General features: G+C 44.6%; 1 protein-coding gene across 8 annotated transcripts in view; it reads left to right on the forward strand.

The window, feature by feature from the left end:
- The window catches only part of LOC143328808 (receptor-type tyrosine-protein phosphatase mu), a 150,221-nt gene that overhangs the window by 113,574 nt on the left and 11,238 nt on the right, over window positions 1–25,409 (forward strand). For 5 of the 8 annotated variants that reach the window (XM_076744141.1, XM_076744144.1, XM_076744142.1 and 2 more), the window contains 9 exons: window positions 1,767–1,778; window positions 3,005–3,198; window positions 7,464–7,551; window positions 8,470–8,546; window positions 12,443–12,479; window positions 19,536–19,633; window positions 21,975–22,091; window positions 23,317–23,471; window positions 24,275–24,410. In XM_076744141.1, coding sequence (XP_076600256.1) covers window positions 1,767–1,778; window positions 3,005–3,198; window positions 7,464–7,551; window positions 8,470–8,546; window positions 12,443–12,479; window positions 19,536–19,633; window positions 21,975–22,091; window positions 23,317–23,471; window positions 24,275–24,410 — 914 coding nt within the window. The remainder of the gene's footprint in view (window positions 1–1,766; window positions 1,779–3,004; window positions 3,199–7,463; window positions 7,552–8,469; window positions 8,547–12,442; window positions 12,480–19,535; window positions 19,634–21,974; window positions 22,092–23,316; window positions 23,472–24,274; window positions 24,411–25,409) is intronic. The other 3 variants (XM_076744143.1, XM_076744145.1, XM_076744147.1) reach the window with 1 other exon arrangement.

Raw genomic sequence — 25,409 nt, forward strand, 5'->3', positions numbered from 1 at the left:
TTATTTGTTCTCACTTCTACGCTGAAGAAAATGACAGAGCATTACATTCACGAGATGGCTGTTTGAAGACTTAACTGTGAGGACAAAAAAAAAAAAAAAAAAAAAAAGCACCAATTTTTTTTCCCCATTTTTGGTTTGGTTGGCTCTTTTACTAAAGATGGCTTCCTCACCTTCATACCTGCCTGCTGCTTCTACCCCCCCTTCCTCCTCCTCCTCCTCCTCCTCCTCCTTCCTCCCCTCTTCCTCTCCCTCCCCGTCAAAGGAGAGGCTCTCCTGGGCTGAGGCTGGCTTCACTCCATCCCATCCGCATTGCGTGTCGTGCGTGTGATGTCACATACATGTTTGACCTCTCATATGCATGGACGGACATGTGGACTGGATGTGGGGGGAGTGTCTAAGGGGGGCAACGAGGGGGGCAGTTGGCCCCAGCGCCAAGGCTGAAGCCATAGCAGCCGCACTGAGACACAAAACAGAAATTAAGCAGTGTGAGAGGGAGACAGAGAAACGGCCTCTCTTAGCCCCCCCTCACCAAAAATTGCAGGATGCGTTCGGTCTGAACATCTGAAGTCTTGCATTAGCTGTGCTGCCCCCTCCCCCCCTCCCTCCCCTCTCTTCCTCACTACGCATTTAACTCCCCTCCCTCCCTCCAAAACAACAACCTTTTCTATTATTCTTTTTAATGTCGCTCCCCCTGCCTTTGGCTAACTGCTAGTGACCTACTTGTTTTTGTTTTGGTTTTGCCAGTGTTGATTCATCCTGTTCGGTGATAAAATAGAATTATAAAAAAGCATTTTGTTCTCCTGTTAATTATTACTGGCCTTTGTTGAATATGCAGAGCAGCCCAAAGTGCAGCATCTTAAACGAACAGGCGCTTTTTATACCAGCGGACCACATAATGTAGCTACTAAGTGGGGCACTGGAACTGTAATAATTTAAAACTCAAGGCTAAGAATAAAGACGTAATAAGCAACTCTACTCCAGCTTCAACACAAGCACCGTCGCCGCAATTTACAAGTACACAACTTACAGTTAGGGCTTTTTTTTTTCCTGTGTACATTAGTGCAACTTAAAGCGGCGTCTTTCATCATCGCCGCTGTGACAGCTGCTTATGCTAGTTCCACATCTAATGAAGCGTGAAACAATTAACATGAAATTATGGCAGCCAGAAAAGGTTACGTGCTCTCAGTTGTGACACATTCAGTCACAGCATTGTCTCATCAGTTGAGGTTAATGATCAAAACTGATTAGATCATAACGGACTGGTAATGTTTTTGATTTCATCGCACGCTATTGTAAAAAAAAAAAAAAAAGGGAGGTATAAATACAGGTGTCACCACGCCGGCACATGCAAATATAATTACGGCAATTAGAGAAAGACATTCGAAATGTCAGAATACTCAAAAAATAATTAGCGTCATTAAAATCTGCAACAGATCTGAAACAATTACAGCTCGTTCCGAACACGACCAGTATTTTCACCATTATTTTCTCCCTTGAAATCCATGACTTCCTTGTTTTGTTCTTTTACTTTTGTCTTGCACTGTTGAAATTGCCCCATCCATCCACTCAACATCCCCCCTTGACTAGGCTTTCTACCCAGGCAGTTTGGACTGAGAAGGCATGTGATCTTGCCCTATAGCGTAGCTCTAAAACACACTTCTGTAACAGGTTCTCATGCTGTATTGTTGCTTATCCCCTCTCTCCTCTCTCTTCTCCTCTCTTTCTCTTTACATACGTAACCTCTTATGTATCTGCTATCTAAAAAGTGCCCATTAATGGTAAGTTTTCCCAAGTGGGCCCTGGGTTGGGGGAAGGAGGTGGTGTTTACTCAGAAAGCAAGCCGACAGTGAGAGGCTGCTTCTGACATGGACATTACGACATTTATTGCATGACCAGTGGACATGTTAGCATCTCACCACCCTCCGTACCGTGCCACCAAGCCACCATTAGCCTAGCATGGTCAAAGTACATACAGTGCCCCATTGGCAGCATCACCCCATGCATTCTCCTCCCATCTCTGCTTCCCTCCTTTTTTTTGTTCTTTTTTGTTGTTTTTTTTAATTCTTTTAGGTTTGATTTTTTTATTTTATTTTTATTTTTTTTCATTTTTCGGGGGAAGAACGGGTGGCAGGGGTTGAATCCACGCTGTGTCTGTGTGATGCTTCTGACGGTGCCTGCTGCAACATGCTCACTGTGGCCCACCGCACCCCCCTCACATCCTCCTCCTTCATGTTTCTGGACACCCTTCATCGTCCGCTGGCTCCCCCACAGCATCTGTGCCTCATGTCTGCCACTGACTGGATTACAGTATGAAAGAGCTGGAATGACTCTCAATATGAGCTGCAGCCCAAACCAGCATACTGTACAGCCAGTAGAGAAAAAAAAAAAAAAGAACGTAAACTTGTTGTTTTACAGCATCTTCATGTGGATTTTTTACGATCTCTCGACACTGTTTCTTGCAGTTGAGGGCCACTGACTCCTTTTATTCTGACAGTAGCCATATTAAATGGTAATAGTGTAAGTGCTACACTTAAAGGGCCTCATATTTTAATGGCTGTAGGCTGTCGCACAGTACAGTAGGCCTGTGATATTAAATTTTTTCCAGCCACACACTGAGACAGATGGACCTGAACCTTCCCACCACATGACTCATCCTATTACTCAATGATGTTGTGTTGTTGTGACCATCCATAACAAACAGATTACTAGTTGAGAGTTGTTTGTCAATCTGGAGGGTGGTGACATAATGCTTAACAGTAAATGAGATAATGTGCCATCTGGTAATGGGAACAGTTGTAAGTGAGATACGAACTGGTGTGAGTGACAACACCTTGACTTAACCCATTTATGTCGATAAACTCTTAAAGCACCGCTGCCATTTACCGTTTCAGGCATTATGTCACCCGTTTGTATCTTAAAACAATATATGGAAAGTCACTCAGCGCGAGCTCCTGCCTCTCCGTCCTGACCTGCCCTGGCCTGTCCCTGTCTTTGTGTCCCGCAGATGAGAGCCAGAACATGGGCAGCGACACCAGCAGCCTGGTGCAGTCGCACACTCACTCCCTGAGGAAGCGGGAGCCGGTCGACGTGCCGTACCAGACGGGTCAGCTGCACCCGGCGATCCGCGTGGCCGACCTCCTCCAGCACATCACGCAGATGAAGTGCGCCGAGGGCTACGGCTTCAAGGAGGAGTACGAGGTAGGACGCAACCCAGCGGTCACCCCCCTCCCCGCTGTGAAGGTTGCAAACACAAATAAAGCCTGGTGATAGACTTGTAACACCTCCACGGAGGCTGTTTGGACCTGTTATCAGTCTAAAGTAAGGCTTCATCTGTGTCGTGGTGTGCAGCCCCGTGTCTCTCTCTCTCTCTGTCTGTCTGTCTCTCTCTGTTTTGCACCGCACAGCACAACTGTTTTGTTTCTCCCCAGATGCACTTTTATGATAAATTGTTAATGTCCCCCGTCTCAGTGTGTTTACGGTGTGATTCGTTTTGTTGTTCATCTGTTCCTTGTTGTTTGCAGCGAGTGTGCGTTTTGCGTGCATGTGCGCGCGCGTGTGTGTTCGTGTCAAATGCTGGCCTCCCAGTTCCCCTCGGAGACTCAGCTGTAGACCAACTTGAAATGCAACCCCCACCCCCCACCCCTCATAAAAAAAGTGTAAGGAGCAGCTAGCTGTGTGTCAGCCATGCCCCTTCCTTTATCTGAATCAGGTCCGATTAGGCTCCGGCGATGGCAGCCTGCTGCTCTCTCAAGACTGTTGTCACACGACAGCATTTGTAATCTGACACCATGCCTCTCGCTGACACCCAAACAAAAGATTTTGCCCCAGAAGAGCATCACTCTCATTTCCTCTCATTAGTGCGCGAGGCTGGCAGGACTTGGCGGCGCTCCAGGCTCCTCGCCATCCCTCAGCACCACACTAGCCAGCCTCATCTCACCCTGGTGCCATGCTGTAACAGACTGGCTTCCAGCTATACTTTTTAAATGCCTCTTTTTATCATCTAATCTGTATCGCTTCAGTCTTTCTACCTGACATCACCTCGGCCCTTTTCGCTGATAGCATTGCGACTTCTTTTTATTCTCATGTCTTCTTTCTTCATCACCTTTCCCCGTTCTCATTTTCTATTTTTTTTTTTAGCTAGCATCACATCTTTTTCTTCGCTGGCTGGACTCATTTCCTTCACCTCCTGGCCTTCCTCTTGTCTGATCTCTTTTTCTGTGATTTACTTATCCACACCTCTCGCCAACTTTCTCCTCATCTCCCTGCTTAGTTCTACAATGTGTGGGCCAGATTTATCAGTAATTAACTCCCCACTTCCTGCTCATGACTGCAGAATTAAATAATGCAGCCTCCCATTGCTACCTGCAGCATCAGATCATTGATGGGCTGGAGAGCTCTGGGCTGCCCTCCGGGCCTAATCCATTATGGATAAAGGTGTTTTGGGTTCACGCTGCCGGCATTGCATGGATGCATAACAGTCAATCAAAAGGAAGCTACGCCACAACAAACTATTGGCTCCCGTCCCCTTACCCTGCTAGCCGTCTGCAGCCTTTTGCAAAAAAAAAAAAAAAGAAAAAAAGGCCTGTGGGATGCTTAAAGTGTGTTACGGAGCTCATTCTCACTTGGCTAGAGCGATTCATTTGTGTGTCGTGTTCCGCTGCTGTCTTCTCTATATCAATCTGTCTTAAGGTTAATGCCCTTTTTATCCGTTTATTTTTGCTGATGAGATTGGAGCCTAGTGCACCTCTAAACCTGTTGACTTACACTGTACTATATCTCTCTCTGACCCATGCTTCTTGTTATTCTGTACGTTAACTTTGGATCAGATAAACGAGGTAAGCCAATACTTTTGGTTATTTGTGAGTTTTTGAGACTTGTAGATGATAACACAAACCTGACGGACTGATGGTGCTTGTTGGCCCTGTGGGATTACAGCATCTCACATTTAAGATCTAGACTGAAAAGGGCATTTACCAACAGAAGCTATGCAAAGTTAGCAAAGCATTTGACATCAGATGATGAAATGGTGTGAAACAGTGACATTTTGTTTTTACTTTTGTCATGTCAAGTCTTTACAGTGTCACAGTGAAATGTTTTTTTTTTTTTTTTTCCATAATCAGAAACTGTGAGATCCATAAATGCTCCACAACTGAATTCTGATTATAAAGCTTTTTGAAAGCATACTTACTACCCCATCAGTACAATTAAAAGGAGGCAGAATAACTCAAAAACTAATTGAATAATTTGGAGATAACAGTGACTCAAACCAGCAATTTCTAACACTATTCTAGTTAATTATAAATTGAGGTGTGGGTCAGTAAATTCATTAGTCTGTTGTTTTATTATCACATAGCCAAACCAACAAAATACCAAACTTCATTTACAATTTGGACCAATTAGAAGATATGACTGTGAAAAAAGGCACCTTGTAAACTGCTGTTGTATACTTTGCAAAAGCTTTATAACATGTTTAATGTATAGTATAACAAAGTATTTGCATGTCCAAATTCTTCTGCACGTCGACACACAGTCCGAGTGAGCGAACAGCGAGCAGAAAACAAGTTTCCAAATGTCATGTTGTCATTGAGTTTCGCTTGTTTTCAGCTTGTTTCATGTGAAGGGAACTGCGTTGCGTCTTGCCTACTGTGAGAGTCCTGAAAGTCTATCAGCGCCAACCACAAATGAACACGAGTCGGTTTGAATGAGTCTCCTTTCTCACACAGCAAATGATCAATTAATTCAGAAGCAACTCGTTAAACTCTTCTGCTTCTTTGTGTTGCCATGCTTTTTATTTATTTATTTTTACTTCGCCGTGCTTGTGTGTCAAGTGCTCTGTTGTTGCTCGACGTAGGTTTTCACACGGTGGTTGGGTGCGCAGAAACTACTGTGCTTTTCACTTACAGTAAGTGGTTACAGACAAAGAAAGCGCGGCAGACTGCGCTGGGACTGGAGTACAGCAGGTAGCCTGTAATTAAAAACATACTCAGTTGGATCTGGGCCAGTGGGAATAATTTGAGGATGGTGGAAAAACTACCCGCAGATGCACTAAAGTTAAGTACAACACCGACCTTTGCTGCAAAATACTTTTTACAGGTGGAGCCATCCATTGTTTTTCAGTGGCTGTCTGATGAATTTTAGGCAACTAATTATTCCCAGTATGGGCATATAGCCTTTAAATTGAAAGCTTTCATATAATTCCTGCCTCTTGGGAACGACTTTATCACCGTAATTAGTTTTTTTTTTTCCTGAATTCAGGATCTAAACAGCCTTAGGAATGAGACTATAGCGCGTGAGACAGGCAGGGTCACTCAGTTTAAGGGAGAATTATTAGAAAGTTGCGAGGTACATCTTTCGGCTTGGGGATGATTTGTCTCCAGATGCTTGATATTAGACCTTTATCCTTCAGCGTGACAGAGGGAACGACATTGGCCTGTGCATTTACTCAAGACATACTGCCACAGGAGGAGAGGCCTATATAATCCGTCTCTGAGACATGCTTCCGTCTTCACTGGAAGGATGGGACATATTTTTAGCATATTAAAGCTGTTTCTCAGTGAAATCACTAATCCTTAGGACTTAATACAGGAATATGTCCTTGTGGCGTGTCTGAGAGACCTTTTATTTGCTAGACGAATGGCCTGCTGCCTGCTGTAGCACTGAGATGAATGAAACCATCAAGTCCTAGAACGCTGATGATGGAAGACGAAGCGTCCTGCTCTCTCAGACGGGCTGAAGGAACCCTCCAAACAATCTGTGTAACCTCGATAAATGCTCGCCAGCCTTTCCTTGCAGATGTTCTGCATTCTAATGTATTAGCTGACTTTTCAAATGTGCATTAGCTGACTATCAAAAAGCCAGAACAATAACGTGTTTTTGTCCAGGCTAGTCTGCTTGGAGCCAACCCCCCCCCACCACCACCACCACCCCTGCTCAACAGCGGTGGACTGGCAGTGGAGATGTATTTTCATAATTTGGCTTAATTGTGCCTGGTGTGCCACCAGAATGGAAATCTCCCCAGCGAGAGATGATAAATATTTCATGAGGGTAATCTGAGCGGAGCAGTTTTGATCTGCAGACGATGAGCTGGCTTTATTTTTCCCCACGACGAGCTGATTGAGTCCTTCAGATGAGGCAGACAGACAGCCGCTGCGGCGGCTCCGCCCGCCAGAGCGGCGCAGGGGGAGAGGTTTGAGCGTGACACCCGCCGCCTCTGCCCTAATGGCACTCACTGTTTGACACAGCTCCCCGGGATCCACCATCCTCTCTGTGTTTCATGTCTAATAATGATGTGAATATATCTCTCTCTGTGTCTCCCTTTCTATCGCCAGCGTTCCCTTCCTCCTGGTTTTGTAGAGCCGAAAGAGGAAGACTGTGTTCTTTAGCCTGGTTATCATTTAGAGTGCTCACACGCGGCACCATATTTCATCTCCCCCCTCTCTGTTTTCTGTTTTCTGTCTTTCCAGAGCTTCTTTGAAGGACAGTCTGCACCATGGGACTCTGCCAAGAAGGACGAGAACCGCATGAAGAACCGATATGGGAATATTATTGCATGTGTGTACAAAGCACCTCCTGAGCGCTCATGAGTTTTTGTGTGCCGTTCCCATTCTTCAGGCTGATTTATTGGCCAGGCTTGTGACTCTGGATAACTATAAGCTGCTCAAACAGAGTTTTATTATCAGCCAACGAGAGCAGCTTTGACCTTTCCAATCTACTTTTATATTCATCTTCCTGCAGCGTCTTTTCAGCTGTGAGAAACGAGCCGTGCCGGCACATGGCGCATGACGTGTAGCCTCGGCAATGTTTGGAAAAATGTCGAATTTGATTTCAAAATGAATTCAGATTACCTCCCCGAACTTTGCAGATTAACGCTGATTGGACGGTTCATTTTAATTCTCGTTAATCACTGCTAGGAAAACCTGGAAGATCCACTTTTGGGAATTTCCTTGCTGAAGATTTATCCAAAATACCACAAATTGCAACAAACTCCATTTGTTTGAATGCGAGCATAATCTGGAGTCAAGGCTGCGTTGTTTTCATTTCACAAACATGTCCAACCTGCACGTCCTCATTCAGAGTAATTGTTTTGGGGTTTGTCTGTTATACAGCGTCTGCGTTGTGTTCTCACTCCATCCTCACTCCTGACCTTATTAACCACTAATTGAAGGTTTATAAGGTCTTCCATCGAGCGAGTTTCACACAGCTCATGTCTGATGTCACGTCATCAAGGTTTTAAATCATTGTGTTGGTCATACACGCTCAGTCACGTGACAGCGGCCATTTATCCGCCATTTCTACGTGTCTGTCTCCATCTGTGCCACAGTTTGATGCCAGCCTGGTCCTTCTTCCACGCCTCCGTCACCTCCTCTGTCTGTTTTACTGTCTGTCCCTCTCCCCCCCTTTTCTTCTCCTGTTGCCCTCGTTAATATGATTAATTCAGCGCTGGTTTCTTCCTCTCTGCCTCTCTTCCAGATGATCACTCCCGTGTCAGGCTGCAGGCCCTGGAGGGGGAACAGAGCTCCGATTACATTAATGCAAATTACGTTGATGTAAGTACACACACCAGCCAGCGCCACCAACGCAAAGGTCACTGCGCTTCCTCTCGGGGAGAGAGAGGGCGCCGGTGCCGCCGTCGCAGGGGGCCCGAGGGACAAAGCAGCCCCTACTGCCTGCCCATCATATCCACACACACACATACACACACATTGCCTTTATATTCAACTTTAGAGGGCTGCTGTATCACTCTATTCACTGGATATATTAAGAGGAATGAAGATCAGAGGCTGACAGCGCTGGGAGAGAGAAAAGGCAAACCGGCACACAGGGGAAACCGAGGTTATAGTTTTGGACTTTGCTTTGAACAACAGCATGAAGACACTGTGAAGCCAAAAATGAGAGAAGGGGAGAAGTACCATCAACGATTACTTCATTAAAAAGTTATAACGGGGCATGAAAGAGAGAAATGAGTACATGATGCGCAAGAAGAGCACAGTATGGTGCCTTGAATGTCACAAATAGAAGAAGAGGACAGTCTAATTTGCACAATCATTGTCATGTCTGGTCATTTTAAGCAATTGAACAAGCAACCAATGTTGTCATTTTCTGTTGAGGACTGTCTTGGAAAATCACAGAGCTGCTTTTCAGCCTCACTCTGCATCACATCCGCACGAGGCAGCTGTCTTCTCCACTGTTAGACACTGAAAACCCTCACGGACAGACAGTCAGCGAGTAGGAGACGCAGCAGCTATCTACAGAAGTTCTGTTGTACATCTTACCACAGGAGAGGACTTTTAGCATAGCACTTACATGGTACCGGAGTGACTTCACGTAACTTTACAGTAAGTAACAGTCATTAAAAAGTGGCGTGAGACATGCCACCCGTTGAAAACAGATCAAACCCACTTAGCTCGCACAATATAGAACCTCCAGATCTGACCCGATTTGCTGTTGATAGCAGTGTTCGTGGCATGATGGGACCAGCCGCAGCAGCTCATTGGCCTCTTCGAGCAGATGCTTCCGCTCCATGTGTAATGGCCTGGTGATGTACCTGACTTCCTAAGTGGTTTTCCGCTCAGGAGAGAACTCTTACCGCGTCTCCCATCTTCTCTCCCCCCGCCCCTCTAATGTGGTAATTTGTAATCTCTTGTTACGCCTTCAAACATAAATTCATAATGCAAGGTGTGCCACGGCAAATGCAGGGGGCTTAAATTATTTACCTTTCCACTATTCAGTTTATGGCCCATTATGCTGCGGAAAGGGGCGCTGCAGAGAAGACTCTCACAATAGCGAGGGCCCCATTATAAGATAAGAATATACGCATATTAAAGAGGGTCCTGATTGAAAAGGATTTCCACTGCTCTGCCAGCTCCATTGAAAAAGTACTTAGTAGAAATGCAGGCAGATGGGTAATGATGTTTTTGCTCTTCAGAAAGCTTTTTAACCCATCTAGAAGCTTGTCCTGCCCAATAAACTGTTATGTGTAGAGCATTTCCAACAGTGTTTGTTATTGTACTCTATTATACTGCCGATTATTTCGAGTCATGTACGAGTAAGCAGAACCAGTCGGGTATGCTTCTTTTCTCCGCAGCTGATTGAGTATTTTCATAAGCATTTAGGAGGCAAGGAAACATAGTGTAATAGCTTGTTGTGTGCAGAGCTGTGTTTGTGTGCACATGGGGTACAAAGAGGCTTTTGCTGGGGTTATGGAGTAGATGCTGAAGTAATGCAGTGATGCACGATAGACGTATCACTCACATACCACTAACCCCGTCTCCTGACACTTAAATTCATATTAAACTAGTTTGTATTTGCAAGATTACATTTTTTTTATCGACGTAAGCATTGCTTGGAATATACAGTCACCGGAAAACATCAACACGTTTTCTTAGTTTTTCCCTGCGGTGGCTACCATGACAGCTAAGGCATGATCAGTGTTTCTATGGTCATTTTCCGGCAGTTTAAAGCATTGGTTAAGCTCAGGGAAAGGAGTCATGTTTAGGAATTGCACAAGTGGCCGCTGACTTCTTCAATTTTTTAGCATCTGCTCTCACTGTTCTAGTAACATGAAACTAATCTGATTTTTGCTTGTCCCCCCTTTAAACAAACCAGTTTCTGTGAGTACAGACATGACCTGTGAGGAGTCCGACCAGAGACTCTTTTATTTCTCCTCCTATTGTTTCATTTGAGGCCTGAAGAGGTGACAGAAAGACGAGAAAAATGAGGAAAATGAGAGAAAATTGATAATAATACAGCTAACAATGCAGAACCCTCCTGAAGGCCCTTATACACATAGGTTTAGTTTATATGGTACATTAGTTGTGCATAATCACAATAAATCTGCAATGACTGACAAATTACCACAAAACAACTGATAATAAATCTGAGACTTTCAGGACCCCTCAGGGTCCGGGCCCTCAGGGCAGCTCCACTCTGTTACTGCTCCGTAAGGACGCTACACTTTCCGGACCATGAAAGAAACATCAGCAGTGAACTTATGAGAGGCAGTTTTCTCCACAGTGCATTTGGCAAAGCAAATAAGTAATATATAAATGCATTTGTAGGTGATAGGGTTGGTACACCAGATTTGCAAAAGTGGGCTATCTAATGATATTCAGACTGAAAATACAAATTCATGCCCACAGGCAAAAACACTTCATGATGCATATTTTAGACAGTCTGCATCCCAAAGAATTAATGTAAATCATCACTGTAATAAGCAATGCAGCAAAATACAAAGAGCATAACACATATTTAATTCTCTTTTAGTAATTTACACATCCCTGGAAACAAAGTCTGTTCAATTAATAATTTCAACATGGACATTTCTGCATTTATCTCTTTGTGTTGCTCATGAAGAAACGCTCCTATGTGCCTCACGTAACATGCGTCTCAGAAGCCGCGAGTCCATTTATAGTAAGCTGTACTCACCTGACAGTCACTGTCAGGGCCCTGCTTTCTTCCTGCCTCTGCCTCTCTAATCCGACGGCGTACTGGGCCTCCACTTTACTTGACAGAACTTACATGAAAGCACAAACAAATCTCCTCCTCAGTCCAGAGATAAAGAAGTCATTAAAAATGGAGGACAGTTGAATAGCTGAAAGAGCCCTGTGGATGAGAGAGAGAGTGAGCAAAATATCCTTTGTGTCTTTCTCCCTTCATTGGAGGAGCGTTAATCACAGTCCAAGTTAAATTGAATATGAGGGAGATAAGCAGAGCAGCAGGGGTGGGTGGAGGGGGGGGGGGAGACAATCAAGAGGAGGCAGGGCCGGGGAAGAGCCTTTAAGTCCTAATGTTTTGTTTCCTGCCTCATATCTCTGGAGAGAAGACAAGGAATTGGACAAATAAAACTTGAAGGGATTAGAGTAATCCGTGAGACTAGGGGCCCATTGTGAAGATCAGTGCTGTTAGTTGTATCTTGGGGATTATCAACACTTTGGCTGCTTGCTCCAGAGGTGTGCTGCATATAGAGTGTGTGATGGGGAGTGTTTATGCATCTCGCATCCAGCAGCATCCATCACTGGCTTTCAGCGGCGCATTCTCCTCACTCAGTCAGATTTGGAAACAAAGAGCTGAATGGGTGTACAGTAGCAAACAGCTGGCAGTGTTTCTGGAGAGCGGCACGCTGCACGTTTCTCAAACAAGCCCTCTGAAGGTGGAGCAACAGTGATGCTCGAGGTTGCTGCAGGAAACATCTGAAACAGCTGTTAAATGGGATTCCGTACAGTGTGAATCCAGCCTGTGCGGTGATGTATGTAAAGTGTGTTTGTACGTTTTTCGATGTGAAAATGAACTGCGTTTGCATGCAAGGGTCAACCTGCACTGTCAGAAAACAGAGTGAATATCAAAGCCAGCGCGTGTTGTGTCTGAGAGAAATGGCCTCACCGCAGCTGGTGCGAGTAGGAGGAAAAGTGAGGCGACTCTCATATTGTTTTTTCATTGTTTGCAGGGCTACCACAGGCCAAATCACTACATTGCCACTCAAGGTAAGAATAAAACTTTCTCAAAATTGTGACGCCACTCCGGGTTGGGATGTGTGGGCGGGGAGAATTTAAGGCTGTCTGTTTGTTTGGAGAGATGGATGCGTGCAGGTGTTGGCGAATATCTCTCCGAACATCCCCATCGTTGTTTACATACGCTCTCGCAAACTACTCTTTGATGCTCAGTCAAGTGTGTGTTCAGGGAATCTGCTACTGCTCAGTGCACACACACACACAGACACACACACACACACACATGCACCTACACACACTTACGGACCTCTGGGCGCTCAGAGCGGCACGTTTTCTCTCTCCGTCTCTTTCCTCTTTCCTTCCATCGGCGGTGTGGGAGCGATTAATCAGGCAGTCTGGGAGAAAGCTGAATAAATAAATGGATTAGCTGACATGTACAGGCACATTTTGTCACTGTGTTAATCTGGCCGGCTGATTCACGGGGCGAGGAGCACTTACCATGACCCCAGAGGTTAAGTCTGATTGATGGTTAATTGTTATGAATTTTTGCGTCGAGAGCCTCTCTCCCACACAACAGGGCTGCATGCATGGGGATTTTGCGCACCACTTTAGAGGGAAAAAAAAAATCAGTGGAGGAGGGAAAAAAAAAAAAAAAAAAAAAAGGAAGAGGCGTTTTTGCGAAGAGGCCTTAATGGATTCACAATCTGCTTTGGCGGAGCTGGGAGTTGCATAATTACCTGTTTATTAGTGCATTGCCTTTCTTCCTCAGTGTCTCAATTAAAACAACCCTCTGTTTGCTCTTACTTTAGAGAGGGATGGCATACCAATCAGGCAGCGGCCGCTCGCTTTCTCTGTCCGCCTGTATGAGCAGTACCTGCTGTACACTGACCACCGAGTCAAACACTCCAAACTAAGCCATCTGTCTAAGTGCCGACTCCCTCCTGCGGGGCTTCAGTTCACAAAAACAAGCCACTTTAACGGACGTGTTCGCCACTGGGATGATTTCAACCGTATTATTATGACTTCTATAATTGTCCCGTAGTCGTTATGAGCGTTCCATGTTTCATTTAAAAACGTGCATACGGAGATCAGCAGTCAGAGAAATATTGCGAACAAGAAGTCCTCTCTAAGATGAAAAGCCCGAGAAGCCAAATGTGTTTGCATTCAAGTTAATTAGGCCCTGTTTTCTCATTGAGCTCGCATAATAAGTCCTCATTTTCCACCGACTGTATCGCGAACACGATAAGGCTTTTCACTGTGTAGAGCCATCCAGTACGAAAGAGAGGGTGTGTGTGTGTGTGTGTGTGTGTGTGTGTGTGTGTGTTTGTGTGTGTGTGTGTGTGTGTGTGTGGAAACATCTGTATTCTCTGGGAGAGCAGGCCCTTTTATAATTCATCATCAGCTCCGGCAGACTGACAGGAAGGAAGGCTCAGTCTGCTGACACTGAAGCAAAGAGCAGCCTGAGATGACAGGAAAGCCAGACACAGACCTGTCTCTCTCAGTCAGACAAAGTGCATACTGTAGCACCTGAAAAGAGCACCTGGGCATTGGCACAGTTGCTGAAAATGAGGAAGTAGTCTCTTCTCTCCCCCAGTAAAGTTTTTCAGTGAGTGACACTTCCACTCAAGTCCACCGGGACCAGCGGGAGCTCAGAAAATGATGATACCCACAATAGTGCTGGATAAGCTAAAAATCTTTGTCATAAATTGGGTGTGGGGGCGGTAGAGGGTGTGCTTAATATGGCAGACGTGTGTGTTGGCGTCGCCCCTGTTCTCTTATGCTATAAACTACAATGACACTCATTAGGTTGGGGTTTATTGATGAGTCCCTTTGCTCTGTCAAGGTGACAACGGCAGGTAGAACAGCTGTCACTCCATAAAAGCCTCATCACCCAAGCTCCACTCCTCATTATGTAGGTCACTCTCTCATCCAGGGCTCTTTTTTTTGCTGCAGCAATACAACAACTGACTCTCAGTAATTCACCAACTGCAGCTCACCTACTTAGCAGATTGGGCGCGTGCATGCAGCTCAGCCCTCCCAGTTCGCCGCCTCGCCTCCGTCCATTTTTATGTCCTGGGAATCATTTAAATACCGATCAGACATGAGCTTCTTCCTGGTGGAGACTGTAAATTACACCGAAGCCGGGGTACAAACAGCTCTGATAAGACCCTGCATCCTCCTGGTGATGGTGGAAAATATTCATGACGCAGGAAAGGGTTCAATTTCATCAAGCTCTCCCCTCCGGTCCTCTCCGCTCTTCCCTCCCCTCCTTCACAAATGTCACCAGCAGCGAGAAAGCTTTATTATTTACAGGTTAACATCTCAAAGCCCAACGGGGGGTGAGGGGTGGGAGCTAGGAAGAGAGAGAGAGCAAATCAATGATAAGTGAGTGTGCGTTATGCCAAAGTCTGCTGCATGTAATATTAATGGGCAAGAGGGGAACGTAGCCCCCCGTGTTTGTCTGCGGTGTGCCTGCGCGCACGTTGATCGGGAGCTTTGCGGCGTACCTGGCTGGAGGATTTCTACAGCTGTCACACTCCCTGCCTCTGAGGAGAAACAGGCCGAGTCCCAAAACACAGCGTCTGCTGCAGCAGCAATCGCTCTCTGACAGCTGGAAGTGAAGCTTCTGCCGGTGTTCTTCTTCTCTGAAGTGCTTCCTCCAAACTTCTCCAACTAGGCCGCATGCACGCCTGCTTCAAACGCTCCCACCGTGTTGTTCCTCCAGTGAGCTCTCAAGCCAATTTTTCTCCAAACCTGTGGCTTAAATTTTTAAGACTTAAGATTTTCGAGAGCTCTTTTTGTAGTTTTCCAGGGCTTATTATTTGTATTTTTTTTAAAGACATGAATGTATTGGTGTTTATTTCGATTCTTGGCTGGTAAAAGTTTTATGGCATGCTGCAATCTGTAGTTTAAAAGAACAGTTTTGACATTATGGCAAATAATGCTTACTCATGCTTTCATGTTTGTGCGCTAACTATGGAGCTCGAGCCAGCAGGTTAGCTTAGCTTAGCTTAGCTTAGCATGAAGAGTGGAAGCACGGGGAAACAACGAGCTGTAAAGTTCTAAAATCCGCCTGCCAGCATCCCCAAAGCTCAGCAAATAACATGCTGCATCTTGTTTGTTTGATCCACACACAAACCGAAATGGAAAAACAACAACATGTTGCAGAAGATGTATGTCAAGAAATACTTACAGGACAACGCTCGCCATAAAACCACTGTTTGTCACAGCTCCTGAACAAAACGTCCATTTCTCAAATAGTTTTTAGTCCAACTACATTAAAATTCTATTACTTTTTAATCTCATTATCAGCACTTTCTAGGTGGTATAGAATTAAAGTTATGAATATTATTTATTATTATTTATTTTTTTAAAAGTCTCACGTTCTCCATGTTAACTGAAAAAGTTAAGCGATCGCCGCAGTGACAACTCGCTGCAGAAGACGCAGCAACTTCCTGATTCCAAACTGATTTAAAATCAAGCTATTTTTCACTGAAGATTGGTAGAAACAGAAAACAATGAGCCTTAGAAACATGCAGCTTCCTTCTGATTGTCGCCAAAAGTTCCGCTAAACTGTTGAATCTCTCCACCGTTTCCACGTGAAAGCTGTCGGATTATTTGTGTTTGAGATCTGTTTGTTCTTATTCGCCTATTCATCAAGAGCCATACTCGCTTCCTTATGACTGTCATCAGGTTCAGCGCTGCCCAACACATCCTCCTCACCTATTCTCTATTTCTTTATGCATATGGAAACAGAAATTGGCTGGCTGAAGCTTGGCAGGAGCCTGCCATTGGATGATTTATCATAAAATGCCAAGTGTTATTGTGTTACTGAAGTCCTACACACCAGCTGTCCTGCTTCTCAGTCTCCCTCTCCCAAACTTCTCAGCAGTGTGTATCCTCCCTCGGGGGCGAGTGTAGGAGGTAGTAGAGTGGGTGGTTCAATCAGGCTGGGTAGTTATTGGAAAGACTGGAAGTGACTGGAAGTGGAGATTGAGGTCCTACAGTTAAAATGGAGACGAACCTCCTCGCGCGAAGCAGAGAAAATGTGGGAATACAAATGGAAGATATTGAGGAGCTTTGTTCCAAATTTCTAGATACCCAATTGGGATGAAAAAAAGTCAGCAGAAGTTCATTTCTCTCTCTCTCTTTTTTTTTTTTTTTTCAAAAAATACAACCATTGTACTCCGCAAAATGTTCTCGTTTCCCAAAGAGAGACACATGAAGAGGCTGGCAGCTGAAACATGAACGCGGAGATGATGGTTCATTTTGAATCATTTGTCGTTTTTTTCAGCAAAAAGCCTAAAAAAAAAATTTCATTTGCAGAGTTGGTGACAAAATGTAAGCGATTCAAACTACGTCAAGCCAGGCTGTGAGTCACGAGCGGCTCGGGCACCACAGAAAGCAAATGAAACATGGCTTGATCAATCAAGTGATTAAAATGGTGATGACACTTTGTTGATGCCCTGAGGGAAATTAGGTTGTTACAGATGACGGAAGCCAACAAGGAACACACACACACTACAAGGATAATAGAAAAGGACGCTGGAGCTGCTGCAACTGGTGTCTGATAGCTTCTCTTAAGCGTTTTTGGCCTTAATTTGATAGTTTGATTTGATAGAGATACAGACAGGAAATGAAGGGAGAGAGCGATAAGGATGACCAGCAACAATGGCCCCCAGTTATACGGTTTGATCTTGACCACGGCTACCAGACGCCCTCACTGTCCCTCCACTTAAACATCATGGAAAATCTGCCAATGAGTTGTTTGACTTGACGTTAAATGCAGATGGAGGGCAGGAAGTGAAAACTGCAGTGGACGAGATGGAGGAAAGTTCTTACTGTGCTAGTTTTAGATGATTTCGAAGCTTAACGAGAAACATTTTTGGTGAATTTCTTGCATTTTTCACCCTCATGAACAACAACTTCTGGTGCTCGATAAAAGTTCCTCATGGTTTCTCTGATTGATTTGAGCAACCCTAAACGACTCAAGACATCGGCATTTTGAGTGTGTGTCATAGTGCTTTCTACACAGGAAATGACTTCCTGCCCTCCATCGGCAGTTTGTGCCGCAAGAGAAGAGTGACGTGACCTGTAGACCTCAGCAGAGCAGCGCATGCAAAACTATCGGACTTTTGCAAAGAAGAAAAGGCGAAAATCCCCCAAACAAGAACTGAAAAACTCTCACTCTGCCTCAACTGTCCACTATCGCACAGACGCAGAACAGCCCCAAACATACCTGAAAAAATTACCTGTATACATGTGAACCTTCTCTGAAAGTCAGCGTCAGATCCATTAAATGAAGAGGTTGAATTTCACATCACAACTAAAACCAACTAAAACATGTGACCAAGAAAGGTCACTCACCTGTTTCAAGGACCTAAAGCCTCATTTAATTTACCAATCGCATGCATGACGAAGATGAAAAAAGACTAATGGTTTGTGTCTGTGCCGTGTTCTCGCGTCTCCGTGCGTGTCTGCATAATTTGTCGTGTCTCCAGGTAATTTAGGCCAACGCAGGAGGATACACAACTGCTGAGATTTGCATTCACTAATTAATTTGTCAGAAGTAATTTTTTTTTTTTCCACTTGGTGCTTGATTAAAACTAATATTAATAATTTTAATTAACCAGAATAATAATTAAATTCCTATCAATCCACAATTATTGCTCAGTGAAGTTTTAAATATCGGAGGCATTCAATGGCCCTCTGCTCATTTAATTTGACGTTCAGCAGACGCGTCTGGGTCCGGTTCGGTGGAAAGGTTGGTGTTGAACAGATGAGGTGTAGTGGTAATTACTTTGAGCTTTGCCACACACACGCGCACACATACACACACACACTTGCGCACACACAAGCTTCAGCCTCATCTTTAAATTTGTGATTTATTTGTTCTCTCTTGTTTCCATCTGTATTTAAGCCCTCTGCTGTAGAGTAAGCACTTTGCGAGGAATCTGCTGCAGTATAAATAAATCTGATCTGACATGTTTTTCAACGCTCAATCCGAGCAGTGAAAACGGAGGAGAAAGTGCTCCATAAACTGCATTGTTGCTGTAGGACTGTAATACCTCCAAATCCCCTGTGTTTATATTGTGTGTAAGTTGATCTGACTCTCAGTCTGCAGCTGTGGCGTCTTGACGTTACCATCAAAGAACATGCTCCTACAGCATATACGTAAACACAGCAAAGTAAATGATACATGAATATTAATAAAAGTACTGGTGCTTTGAATTAAAGCTGTTAAAAGTCAGTACAGGGAGAGGTCGAGAAGAAGAATGGTGGAAAGTTCTGTGTGTTGTGGTTTATGAAATTAACCTTTTACCCACAGGTTGCTGGTACTATGTAGAACAGAAGGGTTACACGAATACGAGCAGAAGAGTTCTTTGGTATAGTTTTGATCTGCGTCTTTTGGTCTTGATGCTCCAGCATACAGCCATATTTCACTAGCTTGTGGTCGGCCCTTCCCTGTGCACAAAGCCAGGTCCATAAAAAGTGTTTTTCTCCACACTGGTGTCGAGAAGCTTAGCTGGTCTGCACAGAGCCCTGACCTCAGCTCCGTCCACCGCCTTTAGGATGAACTGTAACGCCAACTGGGAGGCAGGTGTTATCACCCAACATCAGTAACCGACCTCATCAATGCTGTGGCTGAATGTGAGCAAAATCCTGAAGCCAGGATTCAAAATCTTGTTGCAAGTCTTCCCAGTAGAGTGGAGACTGCTGTAGCAGCATATTAATGCCCATATTCAATATGAAATAGTCACATATGGGTGTAATGTTGAGGTGGCGACATATTTTTATGGCCTTTCACATACTTTTGGGCATTTATAGTGTACGAATGGATGGGTTAGACTTGTCTTTTCACTCAGAAACGCCCTGTAGTCACAGTCACAAACAGGCCATGGTTTTAATTTCCCCGTTAAAAACATTTAAACTAACTAAAATGTCTCCTCAAGAAGTGTGTTAACTGGATAAAGAGGAATGAACAGTTTCGTAAAGCAGAGTGTGAAAAACCTCCTTTTTTGTGGTAAATCTGGCTGTTTTTTGTTTTTGCCTAAAGTCGCCCCCCCCCTCTCTCTCTCGCTCCCTTAGGCCCCATGCAGGAGACGGTCTTCGACTTCTGGAGGATGGTCTGGCAGGAGAACACGGCGGCTATTGTCATGGTGACCAACCTGGTGGAAGTGGGCAGGGTGGGTATTAATTACAAGTTCGCTCTAACCGCAGATCTCAAATAAGATTACCTTGCCCCCAGTCGACTGACAGCCTGATTGTGTCTCAAGGCAAACGGAGCCATCTTTTTTGTGTGTGTGTGTGTGTGTGTGTGTGTGTGTGCGCACGTGTGTCTTTGGACGTCGGTGCCCAGATGTTTCTGTGTGTGTGTGCTTAGTGAGGCATGGGTCTCGTGTGCCGCCAGCTCTTTTTCCATCTATCTGATCAGTGAGAAGTGAGAAGAAACTGATTGATGGCCTTCATTACCAGAGAGGCATCCAGGCAACTGACTACTGTTTCATCTGAGTGGCTCTATAACAGGACATTATAGTCTGCCATAGCCGCCAGCTCCGAGCAGGCTTCTCCGGGCAGAAACACCTCTTAATGTTGTCCTCATTGGACAAAAGGGGACTGTTATTGAGTGGTGAGGATGGTTCATAATGTTCAAAGTAATGGCGGAGACTTTTAGTTCACTCCAGCATGTGGCCTGCCTCGAAAAAAAAAAAAAAAAAAAAACCCGGAGCCCTACTTCAGTCCTAATTTGTTCCACTTAACTCGCACTGTAGTTCCTCCTGGTTAGGTTATAATCAAGAGAAAATGAAGGTCTTAACGTACAGTGTAATGCTTTGACTGCCGGGGGATTTTCAAGAATTTTAAACACATTCGCACTGAAAGCCCCTTAAACACAGGCACACCTTGATTTCGCTGATGTGCATTTTTGGTGGGGCTTAAATGTAGCAGAGCTGATAATGATTCATGGGCCCATCTCTAGGTACCTCATTAGGCCGTTCCTCTACAGTAGCTGAGCCCAGCCCGCTCCGCCCCGCACCTTCTCCACACCTGCTTAGCTGCTGCGCCGTCCTCTGTGGGCCCCGGCCCCCAGACCGTCTGTTATATGATCCTTGTCCAATGGCGGGCGGCAGGCACAGTTGGTCACAGTGACGGTGGCTCCACTGAGGGCCCCATAAAATCAGTCCGCCATATCACAGTGGGCCATCTGCTCGGCACAGTTGCTGATGAACTCTGGGAAATCCTGGCACGCACGCAGACCGGCACACGCAGCCTCTGTCCCGCTGGTTTCGCACACAGGGGCGGCGCTCGACGCGCTTTGATGTGTGAGAGATTTGGTTTGGAGGGTGGTGTGCTGATGTGTGTGATGAGGTGACGCTACGCGCTTCTTTTCCGTACACTTTGTCCATATGAGCGAACGAGTTCAAGTGCCGTGTGCACACATACTCAGAAGTGTGGAAACGCAAAAGAACATCTGTGTGTACGGTGGCATAATTTAGCCCAAAGGCTAATTCCCCCCAAACCAGGCGCCTGATTCAGAGTGATCTAATAAGGTAATGGCTTTCGCCTAATTCAATCTGGCTGGAAGCGGACGGTGGATTTGTGATTGTCATCGGGGATTAGTCATCAGGGGTGTCGGAGAGAGGGACCTGAAAGTCCCCCTCTGTCTGTGTCACTCCGCAAACCAAAATCTCATTTCATTCCTAATCAGCGCGTAGACTTCAGAAATGAAAATTGAATCTAGTTGTGGCTGATGTTGCATTTATCCCTCATCAAAAATTATCATTCTCTGATATACCTCCATGATCTCAATCTCTATTACCAGCCATACTCCCTCAGTATCAACAGTTTAATTGAACTGGGGGGTTGAGGTGGGGGGTGTAATTTTGCACTCTTATGATACCTAATACGAGTAATATTTCCAGTGGGGTGTTTTAGATTTCTGTTGGGAAATCTGTTTTAAACAGCTGAGGGTTTATTATTTCATATCATTATTGGATTGTCATTATATCTCCCTCATCCAATTGTACTACACTGTTTTTTAATGTTTTGTCCTATTTCTCCGCACTGGTAGTCAAAAATTTAAGGTGGGCAATCTCACACCCCCTCAGCGGCTGTTCTGCTCTGTTCCAGTGTTCTGTACAGTCTACCTTTAAACTCATTTTCACATTATCGATGTGAGAATGAAAAAGCAATAATGTGAGAATGAGCTCTCCATCCATACATAAGATTCCCATTTACAGCAGATCCTTGACCCGGGGTCGAAACTAATACGAGGCGAATCTCATTTTGACTTGAAAGAAACGCTTTAGAAACTGAAATATCAGGTTGCAAATGCGAGGTAATGTTATGTGACAATTATCTTTATTGGAAAAAATGATGGCCTGGAAACTTGCCAACGTTCAAGTCCTTCTTTTACGAGTGCATGCGCAGTGAGGTGAAGCATCGTGCGCGTGCGGATGTAAATGTCTTGCAGTTGGCATAAAGTACATGTGCACGTGGTTATGAAATATTTGCTTTTGTCACTCGCAGGTGAAGTGCTGTAAGTACTGGCCCGATGACACTGAGATCTACAGAGACATCAAGGTGACGCTGATAGAGACCGAGCTGCTCTCAGAGTACGTCATCAGGACCTTTGCCGTCGAGAAGGTACTTTTTAACCTCTATTGACCGCTGAGAGTTTCGAAACAGCACTCGTACTTGTTCAGCATCGGCCCACTGCTCTGCACACTCACTCAGCTGGGAGGTGCTCAGTACTAGACCTCAACCTTTGGCCATTGAGCAGTTTGGCTGAAGAAGTTACGGGTTATGTGCTTTGCTCATAAGCACCTTGAGAGTCATTGCTAAGTGGTCCAGGAGAGTCATCTTTAAAAGTTTCTTTGCTGCTGTGACTTGATTAAATAGCACTTAGTTCAAATGTTCCCTTAATTAAAACAACTAATCAAGGTCGTTGCAACAGGCCGAATGTGTTGTCAGATGTTGTTGAATTGCTCAAGTTCTCACGTTCAGCTAGCAATAACTAGCATGACCCTGCATGATCTGTGTTTTTCTTAGTTCTTTTTATGTAACAAACACATTTCTAGATTTTAAAGCCGACACTTGTAGGACTTGAATCGTATTGGTATTGGATTGTTTGGTAGGGAGAGAAAGTAGATTGGACCCATTTTCGAAGGGATTATTCAGATGTTCTACAAACAAAAATGCATGTCCCTGGAATAATATGAAAGATGCTAAAATCATTTCAAACTCCACACTTACAACTCCAACAAAGGAAGTAATGCTAAGATAATATAAACAGAAGCCGATTTAATGCATTTCACAGTCGCACTTTACTCCCAGAACTGTTGCTCAGGAAGGACAGCCTGTACGGTTCACTTCAACTAATGTAAGTTTCCCAGTGGGATCCATTGAGACCCACTCTGACCATCAGATTCTCCTTTAAACACTGGTTAATTAATGTCAAAGGAAAAAACAATCAGTAATTTATGTTACAAACACAATGTAATTGTTTAGCTGTGATTCATTAGACTTCAAAGCAACAGAAACAAAGAGTTCACCTATAAAGAAAACTGCAAAAAACGTTGTTTCTGTGTTAGATCCACGGGGCCCAGATTATGATGTAACACGTGTCCCTGGAAGCCTGAGACATGACTGAGTGCTACAGTGGCCTTGAACATCCTGTTTGCTGTTAGATAATGGAAACTTTGCTCAACCCCCGCCGCTACTTTGCCCATGAAGTGTGTGTTTGTATTCAATCCAGCTCTGTGTTTGCTTTAGAAGGACCTTTCACATCGTCTGTACTCTGTCTCCTCCGTCTTCTCGCCACATCTTCTGCCGCGGCTTGTGTGTTTAACGCGATGACTCTGTTCCTCAGAGAGGAGCTCATGAGATCCGGGAGATCCGACAGTTTCACTTCACGGGCTGGCCGGACCACGGCGTGCCCTATCACGCCACAGGGCTGCTGGGGTTTATTAGGAGAGTCAAATCCAAGACCCTGACCAATGCTGGGCCCATGGTGGTTCACTGCAGGTTTGTATGCACCAGAACAGCCCACTGTGCTTCATACTTTTGTTTCTACTGTCACTCCAACCAGCCTTTGTATGCTGGTACCTGTTCTCTGTTCTGTCGGTAGTTAAAAGTATTGTCCACGCTCCATGCAGAACTCTAGATCACAGCCAATACTTTGGAAATAAACCAAAACATAAAAAGATCAACCTAAAGACCAAAACACTGTTTCCTCCACCAACATAAGTGAGATTTGTCTGTCTTATTGTTAATACAGTAAATAATTTGTTGGTATTGAGCCATGTAGACAGTTTTCATCAGAACTTTTTACCAAAGAAGTTTTCTAAGAAAAGTATTGACTGCAAAATCTGTGGATTATCCGCAGTACAGGTACAATGTTTCCAGAAAGACACAATGTTGTTAAATTTTTTCAGTGTAATTTAACATTTTTGTTAACGTCACAAACAAAATTGCCTTCACTGTGGTTGTGTTTCAGCAGAGGCAGAAACCTCATAGACAAATATCTTAACTTTTTAACTGAATAACATCCAATATGGCTACAAGTATTAATTAATAAGTATTAAAACATAATAAAAACATAATGTACCACAATGTACACACTTTACATCTCCTCTGTCACATACCACTGGAGGGAAGTTATTTTTTATTCTGTGAAACAACCCTTTACGATAGAAAAAGAAACAAAAAGAGCAAGAAAACAGAACTCTTCACGATCAAATGAATATGCGCCTGCTCTTCTGAATAAAAACAGTGTCTTCTGTTGCCCCCCCCCTGAGGTCTCCAATCTCCAATGTGTTTTCCTGCAGCGCCGGAGCAGGACGGACAGGCTGCTTCATCGTCATCGACATCATGCTGGACATGGCAGAGAGAGAGGGTGTGGTGGACATTTACAACTGCGTGAGGGAGCTGCGCTCACGGAGGGTCAACATGGTCCAGACTGAGGTACGGTAAACCTGGTCCCAGCCGGGCCTCAGCAGAGCTGGGCCTGTGAAGTGAGGAGAGGGAGGATGCAGCTTGACGGGCTGGTGGATTAACTAGTATCTGCGAGTATTTCTTAGCATAAGCCCCACTTCACTGCTGCTCTTTTTGAAAAACATGCATTCTTTTCTAGCAAAATGAATCATCACCTGATGTTTATTAGTCAATAATTCTGCCAGATAAGCGATCCCCCTGGTTTTAAACTGATTTGAATGATAGTGACTGATGATGCCCATTATCTTTTAAAATGCAGCATAATTAGCTTTAATTTTTTTTGCTGTCACTCATTTCCGAGTGCCACTTCAGGTGTCGTTTTTCAAACAGTGGGAATATATTTCATTATGTAACTAAGCTGTCCAAATGATTATTGACCTCTGTCTGATGACAGCAGGACGAGTGCTCTTCAGTGCTTGTTTTAACCTGCAAGTATCAGATCTATGTTTATATTTACAGCTGATGTACAGTATTTATGGCTGCAGCTTTACCTTTTTATGATCATTTCTCACAAAAGGCATTTATTGAAGTGCACTCCCCAACTATTTCCCAGGATGCTAAGCACAAGTGCTTGCCAGTACATGCCATAATAAAAGGGTTTAGAGGCTTGTAACTGAGAGCATTTAGCTCATATTGATGGCTGAAAACATCCCTGGCTCATCCTCCAGTTTTATGCCAGTATGGGCCACCGAAGGACTTCGCGCTTTCCTGAACACCGGCCATCTGGAGGTGTCCATAGTCTCGTTGGATGCATCATTTCACCGTAATTCCCTTTAAATCACAAGCGTCATTGGACTTAATGGGCAAATGTTTCACCGCTGACGTCCGAATTGGGATTTGAGTAACTGGAGACCAAATGTTGTTCACCCTGAGTCACTCTCTTCAAGTTCAGTGACCTTCAAAGTGTGTGTGTACGCGTGTGTTTTCCCTCGCAGGTGTTCAGGCTCGTTGGCACGGCTCCTCAGCCCG

This window comes from Chaetodon auriga, chromosome 12, assembly GCF_051107435.1.
Source record: "Chaetodon auriga isolate fChaAug3 chromosome 12, fChaAug3.hap1, whole genome shotgun sequence".
Classification (NCBI taxonomy): Eukaryota; Metazoa; Chordata; class Actinopteri; order Chaetodontiformes; family Chaetodontidae; genus Chaetodon; species Chaetodon auriga.